The 13572-nt window shown below is 46.8% G+C and overlaps 1 protein-coding gene across 2 annotated transcripts in view; it reads left to right on the top strand.

Moving 5' to 3' along the window:
* CFDP1 (chromatin remodeling protein CFDP1) overlaps positions 1-10683 on the top strand; it is a 99747-nt gene extending 89064 nt beyond the window's left edge. For both annotated transcript variants that reach the window (XM_090260599.1, XM_090260600.1), the window contains 2 exons: positions 15-173; positions 10377-10683. In XM_090260599.1, coding sequence (XP_090116725.1) covers positions 15-173; positions 10377-10467 — 250 coding nt within the window. In that variant the 3' untranslated portion in view covers positions 10468-10683. The remainder of the gene's footprint in view (positions 1-14; positions 174-10376) is intronic.
* The last annotated feature ends 2889 nt before the right edge of the window (positions 10684-13572 follow it).

The following is a 13572-nucleotide window of genomic DNA, read 5'->3' as shown; positions in this document are numbered from 1 at the left end:
TTCACTTTCCCTAGATTGAAAAGGTCAAGTGGCATGAGCAGCCTTTTGGGAAAAATTGGAGCCAAGAAGCAAAAGATGAGCACCCTGGAGAAGTCCAAATTGGACTGGGAGAGCTTCAAGGAGGAAGAGGGCATTGGTGAAGAACTAGCCATCCACAATCGAGGGAAGGAAGGGTAAGAAAGAATAGATTCTATTCCTGCAAAAAGTCCTAAGAACTCTGAAATAGTTCATTGCACACATGCCACCGAATTTCAGTGAAAAATGTGAGTACTTTGGTTTGTCAGGAAAGCTCTGCTTTAATGTGGGGCAGGTCCCGGCAGTGAGAAACATGCTGGGGGTGACAGGAAGGGAGGGACATGTGAGCAGCATTTCCCTCCAGGACAGTCACGTCTGCCAAGCTGAATTTGCTGAATTACAGCTCCTGTGAACCGTAAGTCACCTCGTTTACTCACGTGGTCACATGTGGCTCACCATATCAGCTTTGGGCTGACCTGAATTATTTGGCCTTCCAAGAAGCCTGACTAGCTCAGTGCTTCAGAGGCAGTCCCACAGAGTGCCTAGATGTTTCACTATCGTGGGATTTATTTCTTTCCCTGTCGGTATGGCCCAGGGCAGCGCTTCACCCTTGGCCATTCCTCTTCACTTCAGAATACAAAGAGGATCTCCGGAAACTATGTATTTAGGATTATCTAGAGAAAGTGTTCAGTGAGTACTTGGGAACCTCAGAAGGAACTAAGGAACAAAGCTGCTACAGAAGTGGGTCCATGCTTGGGGTCAGCACTTTCACCCTAACAGTGAAAGGAGGTGTTGCGTGAGGCATCAGACAGCCCTGTGCGCCCAGCACCCCTCCCCGCACCAGCCAGGGCTCTCCCTGCTGCGCGCTGGGCACCTCAGGGCCTCGGCGCCTTTACCGGTAAAATTGGGATAATGATCTACCCTCCGTGGTTGTCAGGATCTCATGAAATGATATATGTAACATATGTACAAAATACATAAGTAATGTACATAAAGCCCTTTGCAGAGTGCCTGTCACATAAGTTGTGCATTCAGGTCATTTACAAGCTAAACTACCATAAAGACAGGTGAGGGGTTTATTTGAAGGGTCATATATGTATATATATATTTTTTTTTTTTTTTTTAATTTTTTAGAGGGGGAAAGAGAGAGAGGAAAACACTGATCTGTCATTTCACTTATTTATGCATTCATTGGTTGATTCTTGTATGTGCGCTGACCTGGTATCAAGCCTGCAACATTGGTATATCAGGACAACACTCTAACCAACTGAGCTACCTGGCTAGGGCTGGAGTATCATGCATTTTAAATTAGCCTTCAAGATTATTTGAGTTAACTTGGAAACTAATCAGCATGTTGAACAATTTTCTTTTTTACTGACTCTGAGCTTGTTTAACTACCAGACTTCTAAGTCAGCCTGTCAAAGATAGAGTGCCTCAGGACAGAGGCGGAAGTGCCGAAGCCTCAGGGGAGGGCCTAGCGTGCAGTGCAGGCCTCTGACATTTGCCCCGAACCTCCCTACTCTTTGACTCAGCTCTAGGAACTCACAGCTCCCTCTTCTTCTCCACGCCTGCCTAGTGATCTAAGGCGGCAGAGGGACTGCACTATTATTTCTCTGAATATTGATTATATGGGTTGGACATTATGTTCATTCTGCTTGAATTAATATAGATCTTATAAGAATAAGGAATGGTACTACTAAAGACAAGGGAGAGTTAATAAAACATAGACTGGAAGAGAAACTAGACTAAAGACATCTGTACCCTGGCCAGGTTGCTCAGTTGATTAGTGTCATCCCGATACACCAAGGTTGTGGGTTCTATCCCTGGTCAGGTCACATACAAGAATCAACCAATGAATGCATAAATAAATGGAACAATACATCTCTCTCTCTTTCTCTCCACCCCCTTTTCCTGCTCCCTCCCTCTTCCTCTCTCCCTTTTTCTAAAATCAATTTTTTAAAAATTAAAAAGACATCTGCCCCATGAGGAGGACTTTTCAGGCAATGAAAATCAAGTAACTGGGTTAAGGAATGCCTGATGGTGTGCAGCTTTTAAGTGCTCCGCTTTGCCCTCCTTTTCTGAGAATTCTCCCCTGGCCACATGATTTCCACGGGTCTGATGGAGTGTTTCCAAGGCAGAGCTATGACTTTTGTGCTTTGCCCTTGGCTGTTTTCACCTGCTCTGTGCAGTGTCCACTGCCACACCCCTACTCGCTTGCCTCTCCCGGCTCCTGCAGGCAGATCAAAGGGCCCACCCCTTGTCCAGGGAAGGGACTGGAGCTGTGGTTCTCACGTAGGCTAAGTACAAGAATCCTCTCGAGATTTTTCCAAAGTTCAGAGTCATAGTTATCTGTATTTTTTAAATCACTCCTTCGGTGCATTTGATGCACAGCCAGGAGTGAGAATCACTCAGACCACAGTATCAAAATTCTAGAGATGAATAACTCATGTCACCCCCATAAATGTAATAAATATTTTCTAAAATTCTAGAGATGAAAGCAAGACAGCCAGCTGCTGGGTTAGCCTTTCCAGCTCATGGTAACTAGAGAGCCGACTTCAAAACAGGGGGTACTGAGAAGGGCAAGACAATTTCTACTGAAAAGTGCACCCCATGCCACTGTGTCGAAGGGAGGGAAGCACCAGAACCAAACCTGTAAGGACTGTTTGGGCAGAGGCAGGTCAGGCTCCCAAATTCTCCTACATAGAGGCCAACAAAAGCAAAGGTATCACCTGGGGAGACGATCCCAAGAAGTGTACCCCTGGAACAAAAGTGCTCTTCACTAAACGAAGAAAGAAGGGGAAAAGGTCACATTTGGTAACATCTCAAAAAACTACCTATGAGTAAATAGGCCTCTGTCCTACTTATTATGAGACCATGACCTTTTTACAAGCACTGTATTTAAATTGATCTCATGTAAAAGAATTCAGGTCATGACCAGTGATAAAAATATTCTTGTTATGCAGTTCTGACTAACATAAGATTGGATTGAGGTTAAAAGATTATTGTGCTTTTTGTGTTTTGATGGTAATTCCAGTTTAGTAAGTGCTATCGTATCTTTCCCCTTGTAAAGATTTAATGGAATTTGAAGCTAGATTGGTTATTATTTCCAATTGTTTAAAGGGAGATTTTGTGACCTTAAAATACACAAGGGAATAAGGCACCTTGAGAAACAGCAGAGACAGGATCAGATCCTCAGAGAATTTTTAGGCAATGGAAATATCAGCTACAGATTTTAACTTTAAAAAGTAGCCTAGCAAATTCGAAAAAGACATGAACAATTTCTAGAAATAAAAAATATAATGACCATAATTAGAAACTAAATGGATAGATTTAATAATAGTTGGACCAGCTGAAAAGAGAGTCTGTGAACTGGAAAACAGAAGAAAGTATCCAGAATACAGTTCAGAGAAACAAAAGGACAAAAAATATGGAGAAGGGAAGTCGAGCAGCTTGGAGGACAGAGTGGGAAAAGATGAAGCACACCTCTTTATAGGTTTTTTTTTAAACCCAAAGAATCCCAAGATAAATAAAATAGAAGTCCAAACTTAGACATTGAGTGAAACTGCAGAGAACCAAAGACAAAGAGAAAAATCTTAAGAGCAGCCAGAAAAAAGAGACTTCACCAAAAGGAGAGGCATTAGACTGACCGATGGCTTCTCATCGGCAACAGTCCAAGCCGGAGACACTGGAGTGACCTGTTCAGAGTGTGCAGAAATAAACTACCAGCCCAGATGTCTGTGCTCCATGTGTGCAGATAAAGGTGAGGGAAGGGGGAGACTTCTTTAAGAATGGCGCGCAAATATGGACTTTTTTAGAATATTGAAAGCTGAGAGAGTTGCCCCTAGCAGACAAAGAAGCATATATTTGCTGAATTTAAATGAGCACTGACTATATTAGACAATAATGTTAATGTCTTGTACATTGTTAGGGTTTTTTCTTAAAGGAGGATAATATGAAAACACTTGGCGACAAATACATAGAAGTTGGAAGTGGGTAAGTGGAGTTTAGTTTTCCAAAGATCTTGTATTATCCAGGAGAAGGGTAAAGGTGCTGATTAAGTGTGCATATTGAAATTTCTAGAATAGTAATAGAGTGTATAAATTCCAAAATAATGGAGGGAGAATAATGAAATGATTTGTGAAAGAAGACACAAAAAGAGAATTAAAAGAAACCAAACAGGCAGGACAAGTAATAAGCACAAAATAAGATGATAGTTTTACAACTAAATTTATTATGCCTTTCATTCAATGTCAATAAACTAAATATTCCAGTTAAAAAATTGACACATTGAATTAAAAAACAGAAAACAACTATTTGCTGTTTAAAAGAAACATATATAAAGCAATGGGATTCAGAAACGTTGACCAAAAAAGATGGGAGAAAAGATAAACCAATCAAACACTAACTAAAAGAAAGCTGATGTAGCCATATTAATATTAGATAAAATAGACTTTAAGGCGGAAACATTAGCAGAAATAAAAAGGGTGGTCTCCTCATGATAAAAATGTTTAATGTATCAGGGAGATATAACAATTCAAATTCAAATGTACCATCTGGCATTATCTACTGAAGCTCAATGTAGTTATTCCTTATGACTTAGCAATTTCACTCCTAGCTGTGTTCCCAGCAGAAATTCAGTTATATGTTCCCCAAAAGACACATGTGAACATTTAAATAACAGAACTTTTCATAATATTCCCCAAACTGGAAACAACTTAAATGTCTGTCAGTAGTGTGGCAGGGTATGATATGTTCACACACAGAGATACTCTTCAGGAGCGGGAATGAGCATGAATAAATTTTAATAACATGATACAAAGAGTATATGCTTTCATTTCAATGAAGGTCAAAAACCAGTGTGTCCATTAGGTCAGTCTGTGAAAAAAACAAGTCACAACAGAGTATACACAGTATAAGTCTGTTTATGTCAAGTTCAAAATGAGGCATCGCTAGACTATAATGTCCAGGGAGCGGAAACTTGAAAGGAGAGCAAGGCAGTGTGGGCGAGCTCACACCTGGCTGGGCTGGGTGCTGGGGTGGGAGTTGGCGGGGGGCCACCTCGGGACTGGCAGCGTTCTGGTGTGTTCCTGCCAACCCTTTAGGAACACTTTCCACATTGGTGGCAAATACAGCTTGGGGCATCTCCTCCCACTCCCCCTGGCTGACCTCTTTTCCTTCTCTGAGTTTTTAAACTTGGGAAGTCCCAGGGCTGAGCTCTCCTTCCATTCTCTCCTCTAACAAAGCTTGCTAGTTCCCCGGATCAGGTACCGGTTTTCCGCTGATGACTCCCAGAAAAGCTACCATTGCACCAAGCTCCAGACCCCCATATCGCCTGTGAGTTGACAGCTCCATGTCCAAAGCACACATCAGAGTCAACATCCAAAACCACATGCCCGCTTTCTCGTCCCGCAGACTTCTCAAAAAAAAGCACCATCTCCATCCACCCAACTGTTCAAAGAAAAACCTAGAAGTCATCCTTGATTTCTTCTTTCCTCATATCCTGACAGTCCAGTAGACAGTTGTCATACAGCATGTCAGCCCCCCCTGCCAGCTCTCCAGTGCGGCCGCAGACTGCTGTGCTCCCTGCTCCCACAACCGCCCCTTTCCTCCGTTCTCCTCTGCGCAGCAGTTAAATGATTGTTTTTAAAAACACAAACCACTTTTCCCTCTCTTCCCTGCTGGAATCAGTGTTCAGCTCCTCACCCTGCTTCCCAGGCCCTCCCGAGCTCGTCCTCCGCTGTGGGCTCCACTCAGGTGCTGCTTTCTAGAGCAGTGTCTCCCCCCCCCCCCCCAGGGACCCTCATCCCACCACACTTAGTACCAACGGATACATCATTGTGTTTGGCTTCCTGAATAGTAGAAACCCAAGGGTGAGGTCTGGTTCACCCCTTGGTCACCAGCACCCACAAGAGCACCTACCCAGAGCAGGCGCTGAGGCGCTGTGCGGTCCCAGCGCTCAGCCCTCTGACCAGCGGGCAGCCACGGCTTGGATTTGGAGCCCGTTAGGATTAGAATTAACCACCTAGAAAAAAAGGACAGGGCACATCTGAATGATGTCTCCACCCAGGCTTCACTTCTGGTTAGCAAAATTGGTTAAAACGCCTCCACCAAAGATGCTTTACCCCTGAGACCAGATTCCCAGGGCCGGGTCCAGCATTTCAGGATCGGTGCTGGCCGTGCGCACTCAGGGCATTAGCGTCGCTTCCCTCTCGCCTGTAAGCACCCCACAGGTGCCAGGCTCCCAGGCTCCCTTCAGCAGCACAGCTCCCCAGCACCGCTGAGGGGGAGCCAGCAGGCTTAGGGGATGGGAGCGATGCGCAGGGAAGGAGCCACATACAGGCATGGTTCTGGCTGCTGCTTGGCAGTCACATTGAAGGTCACAGAGCTCAGCGTCCAGGTGTGTTTGTGATTTGGAGAGGCATGAAGAGAAAATAATTTTCTTTCTCCAAGGAATCTCTCTCCATGACCCCCAAGAGTCACTCTTTCAGAACCAACCCAATGTGGAAGTGAGATGGCAGAAGCAGTGGAGAGGAAACTTAATTAAAACCACCACCCGTTTACTCTGGCCCTCAAGATGTTTGCAAGGCACAGCTCTCTTGTAGGGCTGGGGAGAATGAAGGTTCGCGCAGTATTGGACAGATCGCTTCTTTTAGTTGCATTCCTCAGGGCAGGAAAAAAAGAAACAGTGCCTGTCTTGTTACTCCCCCCACCCGGAGCTTTATTCTCGCCCCAAGCGCCTCTGCTGCCCACGGCGTCCTGGTGCTGAGCGCTGAATGCATGTTGGCTCCTCTCACAGCTGACTAATAAGGCAGCCCGGCAGCAGCCCCAGCTCTGTCCCTGCCTCGGGTGTCCCTGCCCCGACCTGTGCTCTTTCCTGGCCAGTAGGCAGGTGACCGACCACCCATGTGAGCACACTTTTGGAGATGAGCACACCCATTGGGTGCTTCCACCTTCACAGACCTCTGATGTCTCAGGAGGGCGGACGGCCGTCCTTTCGTCTGTGGCATTGGCTTCCAGAAGTAGGTGCTGGCATGGTCCCTGGAAGCGTTTTCTACCCTTCTTTTGTCCTCTTCCGGTTTTACTTCCCTCCTCGTTGGCCTGGATCTCAAGAAAATTGGTGGCAGAGAAGTAATTTGGGTTGAAAGATCAAAAAGATGTCAGAGCCTGTTGTGTGTAACCTGGTTCTGAAAGGAAAAGCTAGAAAATCCCTTAGGTTTTGATGCTATTAGCATATTTTATTAATGAAATAGAAGAGCTGCTGCCTCTTAAATGGGCCACAAAACGCAGTAAGAGTGGGGAGGGCTGACACCAGCCCCGGCTTCCCAGTGGATTGGGTCAGATCAGCTTCGGTCCCCAGGAGTGCTGGGTACAGGCCAGACAGGCACCGTTACACTTGTCAGCTGGCATTTCCGTCCTGGGACTGTAACCTGTTTAAGGTGCCTGGAAGCTTCCGGAGGCTCGGTTTAAATAGGCCATTGACTCAGGCCACCTTGGAGGAGGGGCATTCCCTGTGAGCCCCTCCTCTTTGTGGGGCATCTGATCCCCTGGTCCCTGTTCCAGCCAGGTCCTGAGGCTTTATAGTGATCAGTTGAGTCAGAAATGGGAAGCCAGAACCCCGCAGTGCTCATAGCTGTGTGGAGTTTTATTGTTTACAAAGCAGTTGTCACGGTTTCATTGTATGGTCAGAGGGGTACTGTAATTTTTATTGCTGTTTACAGAGAAGAAAAATAAGCACAGAAAATTAAGTGTCTTGCCCAGTCACACAAACAGTAGACGTCAAAGCCATCCTCATCCTTGGCATCTCCTCTCTCAGTGGTGGGGGCGGCCATTTCCAATAGACATTTTGTTCCTGGTCAGCACTTGGCAGCAGACCAAAGCCATCACAAGGATCCCGTTGGCAGCTGCTGAGGGCTGTGAATGGGGGGATGAAGTCGCCAAACCTGTCTTGATGGCCTTTGTCTGCCATGCCCTTGAGAATTCGCTTGCATTCTGCACCTGTGCCCCTCTTTGCTGCCTGAGGCCTTCCCTAAACCTGAACTCTGCCTGCATCTGCCTCTTTAGCCCCCCAGCCTGGCTTCACTCCTGAGTCTCAAGGTCAGCTGGACTCAGCACAGCTGTTGGGAACCTTCAAGGCCTTTATTCATGCTCAGTGTGCATCCTAATTTAAGTATCCCTTTTTCTTCTTTAAAGGAAAGTCAAAAAGAAAGACCACAAATGCTCAAACCGCATAGTATACATTTTTTTTCTTACCGTGACCCACTCTCAGATGGGTAGCACTGGGTAATGGCTCTCTTGAAATATGCCCTAAATTCCTCTTTTTTTCTGCCGGAACTTCAAGGGGCATTTAAAGCGCACTGCTACCAAAACGCTGGTCCCTGTTGTGGTCCTCATGCAGGGCCAGTGGGCTGGGGTGAGGAGACGTGGAGGCTGTAGTGTGACAAAGCCCTTCAGTCCTCACTGCACAATCCTGGGTCCCCTGGTGACAGTGGAAGGGGAATTTGTTTTGTCATGTGTCTACTTCCCCGTCAGTCTCCCCTCTTTCTCTCTGTATCAAAAAGGGGTCCAGCCCTGGCCAGTTGGCTTGGTTGGAGCATCCCACACACCAAAAGGCTGTGGGTTCAATTCCCAGTCAGGACACATGCAGGAAACAACTGATCGATGCTTCTCACATCAGTGTTTCTTTCTCTCCCCCTTCCTTGCTCTCTAAAATCAATTAACATATCCTCGAGTGAGGACTTTTGAAATGAGGCGGTGGGGGGGATCCAGTATCTGTGGCTTCCCAGGCCAACCAGGGAATCTGAAATTCAAATTTACAGGCGTCCTGTATTTCACTTGCGAAATCTGACAACCTGACCCTGAGGGCTATGTCAGACCTAGGAGCAGACCCTGCCCTTGTGTTTTCAGCCATTCTGGCCTCTAGTTGGCAGTTTTGACACAGTCCCTTACTTCCTCATCCCAGACCAGGTGGTGGCTACTTGTTGCTGATCACAGGCATCTGGAGAGCTGACTACTTGCTTGGATCGATTGCCTTCACAACCCTGACAGAAGCTAGGCTCCCAAAATAATGGTGTCAGCATTCACTGCCATTTTATTGAGCACCTACTCTGTGCTAGCTAAATTGGCAAGGTTATGAGGCCGAGCCAGGATCCAAATGTAGAGCCTTATGCCCTAAGACGTAGGTGTGCCTGGAAGGCAATGGGACAAATTGCATTTCACAGAGTGCTGTGGAGGGAAAGCAAGGCCCTGAACTCAGCGAAAGAACACAGGCTCCTAAACCTGGTCAGGTTCTCACACAAACATAATGACCTGTAACAACAGACGGATTCACTTTCTCCACAGCGCAACAGAAGAAAAGTTAGTACAGAGATTCAGTTAATATGACCCACTTTCTCTGGCAGTTTTGCCCTCAGTAGATTAATTAGCAGCAGAGATCCCCTCCCTCGGGCAAATTGCCACACACTTGATGGCAAGAAGGAACATTAAAAGGCAGCTGTGTCTGCCGGCCTGCTTCAGCCCTGTGCTCCCTTCCCATCCTGCCTGGGAGCACCCAGGGAAGCCTTGTCTGCAGGGCCTGGCCTCAGACTAGGGAGCAGAACACCGCCCTTTGAAGGGGCTCCTCTATGTGAACTGGGGGCTGCCGAGGCACTTGATCATTCCCTTGGAGGAACGTAGGGAAATTCTGTTTCTGTCGTCCTTGAGGCAACCTGGTCCCAGCTGGGTCAGGGGCACATGGAGAGGAGCGAGGGTGAGGAGCAGGAAAGAGCAGGAGACGGTTCAATACTTTCCAAGGGGAGTGCTTCATCTACATCTTCATTTCGCCTTTACTGCAGCCCCTTTCAGGTAGTTTTTACTACCCTGTTTCTTCCATGTTTCACATTTGGATGTGTACTGTATATGCAGGGTGCATAGCGTCCTCTCCCCACCAGCTCAGCACAGCACGAAGGCCAGGAAATACGGCATTACTGTTTCACTCTTGAGAAAAATGAGTCAGGCACATTCAGTCCTTGACCGGTGGGTGAGCGAGCTGGGCTCTCAACCTGCGCTTGCCTGCTTGTCCTTCCCTAAAGCCTTGTTACAAAATTGCAACATTTTCCTGCCACTGAGCCCTCATGTGGGCTTTGATAAGCAAGTTGTTGCTTTCTTCTTCCATCCTTGTTTAGCCCAAATGTGAAGGCCATGTTACTGAGAGTCGTGGGGGGTCATTCTGGGCCCCAGCTGTGGTCATCTGTTTGCATTGGCTGTAACCCGGCAATCCCGCTGCCCAGGTGGACCAGTTTACACCTGGGGAGACCGGACGGTGCAGCGGAGGCACATTCTCTTACTGGGTTCTGCTGACAAACACCCTTTTCATTTTCTTCTAGGTACATTGAACGGAAAGCTTTTCTAGACCGAGTGGATCACAGGCAGTTTGAGATTGAGCGAGATCTCAGGCTGAGCAAAATGAAACCCTGATGTCACGGAGGGAAATCAATAGCAGCTTGATCCTGTTTACAATGTGAGCTTCTGTGCATCTGTGAAATGTCTGCAGTGTTTCTCCTCGACTGTTGCCCAGCAAGGCCTTTTTTTCTACATTGAAATTCTGTCTTTGTATCTTCATCTCACGTGATTTCATTCATTTTACTTTTAACAGTTTGTCCTTAAAAAAATAAAAGTAAAAAAAAAGATAAAAGTTTGCTCTGAGCAGTGTGGCTCGGTGGGTGGGATGTCCTCCCGCAAAGTGAGAGGTCGCCTGTTCCATTTCCGGTCAGAGCACAGGCCTGGGTTGCATGCTCGGTCCCTGGTTGGGGCACATTTGAGAGGCAGGGGATCAATGCTTCTCTCCCTCTCTCTAAAAATAAATAAATAAAATATTTTTTTAAATAATTAAAATATAAAAGTTGGCCCTTTAAGAGGCTGGTGAAAATGATGATACCACTAGCCTTCCCTTTGTTCTGCTGCAAAGTCCACCAGGCCGAGCCAGTACATTCCAGGCCTGTCCAGGCTGGCCACGGCAAGGATATGAATTTCTAGGGCCGTGGGGCTCTTTCTGAAGTCCGCCTGGCCCCAGAGACTGGCGGCAGGAGGCTCCCTAGTGTTGGTGGAATGCCAGGTCTCTGGGCAATTTTGTTCTCGGTTCCATCCCTGCGTCTCTCTTGATTGCTTTCTCTCCTGAATGGGATTCCTATTAATGGTATAAAATAAGACTGAAAATAAGGATACATTATTGAAGAATTAGGAATATTTTTTACCTTCACTTCTTTTTTCTCTTCCCAAAGTTGAAGTTAACTTCAGATGTGCACCCACCTCAATAATTCTGCAGTTTTTAGTTTATCAAAGAAGACTCCCAAGGACTTTTTCTTTTTTTGTACTCCTTAGAAAAGTTTAAATCCCAAACTTTATATTAATAAGTCAGTAAACCTCACAGCCTCGTCCTGGGGAGTGGGAGGTATCCTAGGAGAAGGTAGGGTTCCAAAGACCGGGAACCATTTCCTGCCTGGACGACTACCGGCTCTGTGACCTTGACCAAGCTCAGCTTTCTGAGCCTTCGTTTTCTGGTCTGTCAGTGGCATGAGTAACAGCAGTACCTCACAGGGCTCAGATGTGCTCACGACACACCGAAGGGGTGTAAGCACTTCTCTTTCCATCCGTCCTCTAGCATGGTCAGAAACTCTAGGCAACCAAGACCCAGTTGTCAACCCTCCATGGTGACGGATCTTACTTCTCAGAAAAGTATTTTAGAGGCCACATGTGAATAGAACACATTGTTCACATCCACTTTGATGAAGGATTCTAGAAGTAGTGATAGAGCATATTCAGGCCAGCATCAGAACAGGTGGCCTGCAAGGCTTCCGGTATGGTCCTGCACGGCGACACAGAAATAACAGGGAAGTCCTTTAATCTAGGAACAGCCAGCATTTTGATGAAGGAAGAACATCAAAACCCACAGGAGCCACCAGCCAAAGCTGAGATGCAAGTCCTGCCGCGTGGTATCCGCTGTGTCGTCTGCTTTGCCTGCCCTGTGGATGGCCGTGGCCCCAACTTTTTCCTGGCATTCTGAGTGCCTCCGGCATTCATTCCCCTTCACACAGTTCATCTCAGCTGCCATTGGAGCAGCAACATGAGGTGGCTCCTCCCAGTTTGAAGAACGAATCGTAACCCTATAGAATAAATGGTGCTGAGCTCATTGTAAATTAGGGTTCTCTTTTTATCAGATTTCCACACCTTTGACGCCTATGAGATGAAGACATAACACTGTAAGAGCGTGCTGGGTTCTCAGCACAGGTGGGTTTGCTATCCTCGCTCTGCTCCCAGGCAGGGAGAGAGAAGTCAGCTCTGTCAGTGAGAATCTCGCACAGGTGTCTCTGTCCTCTGCTTCAGATTAATGTCACAACCGTGCAGAAAGCGCGGTTTCTTTTCTGCTGTCTCTTGATTTGCTACGTGTTTTCCCAGCAGGTTCGCTGCATACGTCTGATCTCCACTTGATGACATCACACGTCCACGAGTCTTTTGAAAAGCCCTGTAGCCTAGTCCTGTCTCCTGGGAGACTCTGGCACCTTGTCAAGAATGTGAATGGGTAGCTATTTGCACCATTCCTTTTCCATATGCTGGCCCTCCCTCCCAGCTTCGTGGATCCTTACTTTGGTGTTCCTAGACTTTCACATTTAAAACTCATTTGACTTTCACATTTAAAACTCATTTGCCGTGACTTAAGCTGCCTCCCTCTTGATCTATAAGTAATCACTCTAAAAGCACCTGTATTGAACTAAGTTCATCTTATTGATGAAGCAGCTTCCTCTGGCGAAGACCTGTGTGTGCGCACGTACGTGCTCTTACAATGAGACTTAAATGCAGCTTCAGAGCAGGCTGTCGTTTATGTGTCATTGGCCATAGGTGGGTCCTCCGACTGCCTCTGGCTGTAGGGTAGGCTGGAAAAGCCTCTGTGGAAGACAGGGAAGTAGGGATGGATTAAGACTAGGTGATAGGTCAGTCAACCAATGGTACCTGCACACTCGGTTCTTTGTAATAAATGAACAGACTTTTCTCCATTTGGTCTTTAAACTATCCCAGAAGAGTGAGTGAATAGTTTCAGATGAAACAAATGGGCCATGTGTTGGTAACTTTGACGCTGGGTGAGGAATACATTGAGTTATTTACACTATTCGCTATACTCTTATATAGACTTAACTTTTCATAATAGACCATTTTTTTAAAATTATCCCAGAGAGGCAGAATCAAGCTGTGTGTGAGGAAAGACTTGGAAGTGCTCTGGCCATTCCAGGGCAGAATGGGTGGCCTCCCAGAGCCCCGCCCCCCACCCTGCATGTCTGGCAGCAGCCCAGAAGGTATCAGAGGGGACCCTGGTAGAGGAGAAGTGACTCCCCACTTCCTAAGATCCTGTGCTTGTTTCTCTGTCGTCTGATCTCCCAGACTTCGAAGCACCTTCTCTAACCCTTCACGTTCACTCCTTACTGCTGTGCATCCATTCCGAGGGGCGGTGGGGGTGGGGGGGAACTGGCCAGCGAGACAGGTCTTCAAGCGTGGACAGCTGGTCCCCAAATGAGCGGCAGTTCCTCATAG

This window comes from Furipterus horrens, unplaced genomic scaffold, assembly GCF_987537825.1.
Source record: "Furipterus horrens unplaced genomic scaffold, mFurHor1.1.pri manual_scaffold_13, whole genome shotgun sequence".
NCBI classification, from domain to species: Eukaryota; Metazoa; Chordata; class Mammalia; order Chiroptera; family Furipteridae; genus Furipterus; species Furipterus horrens.
This window is presented reverse-complemented; position numbering and strand designations above follow the sequence as displayed.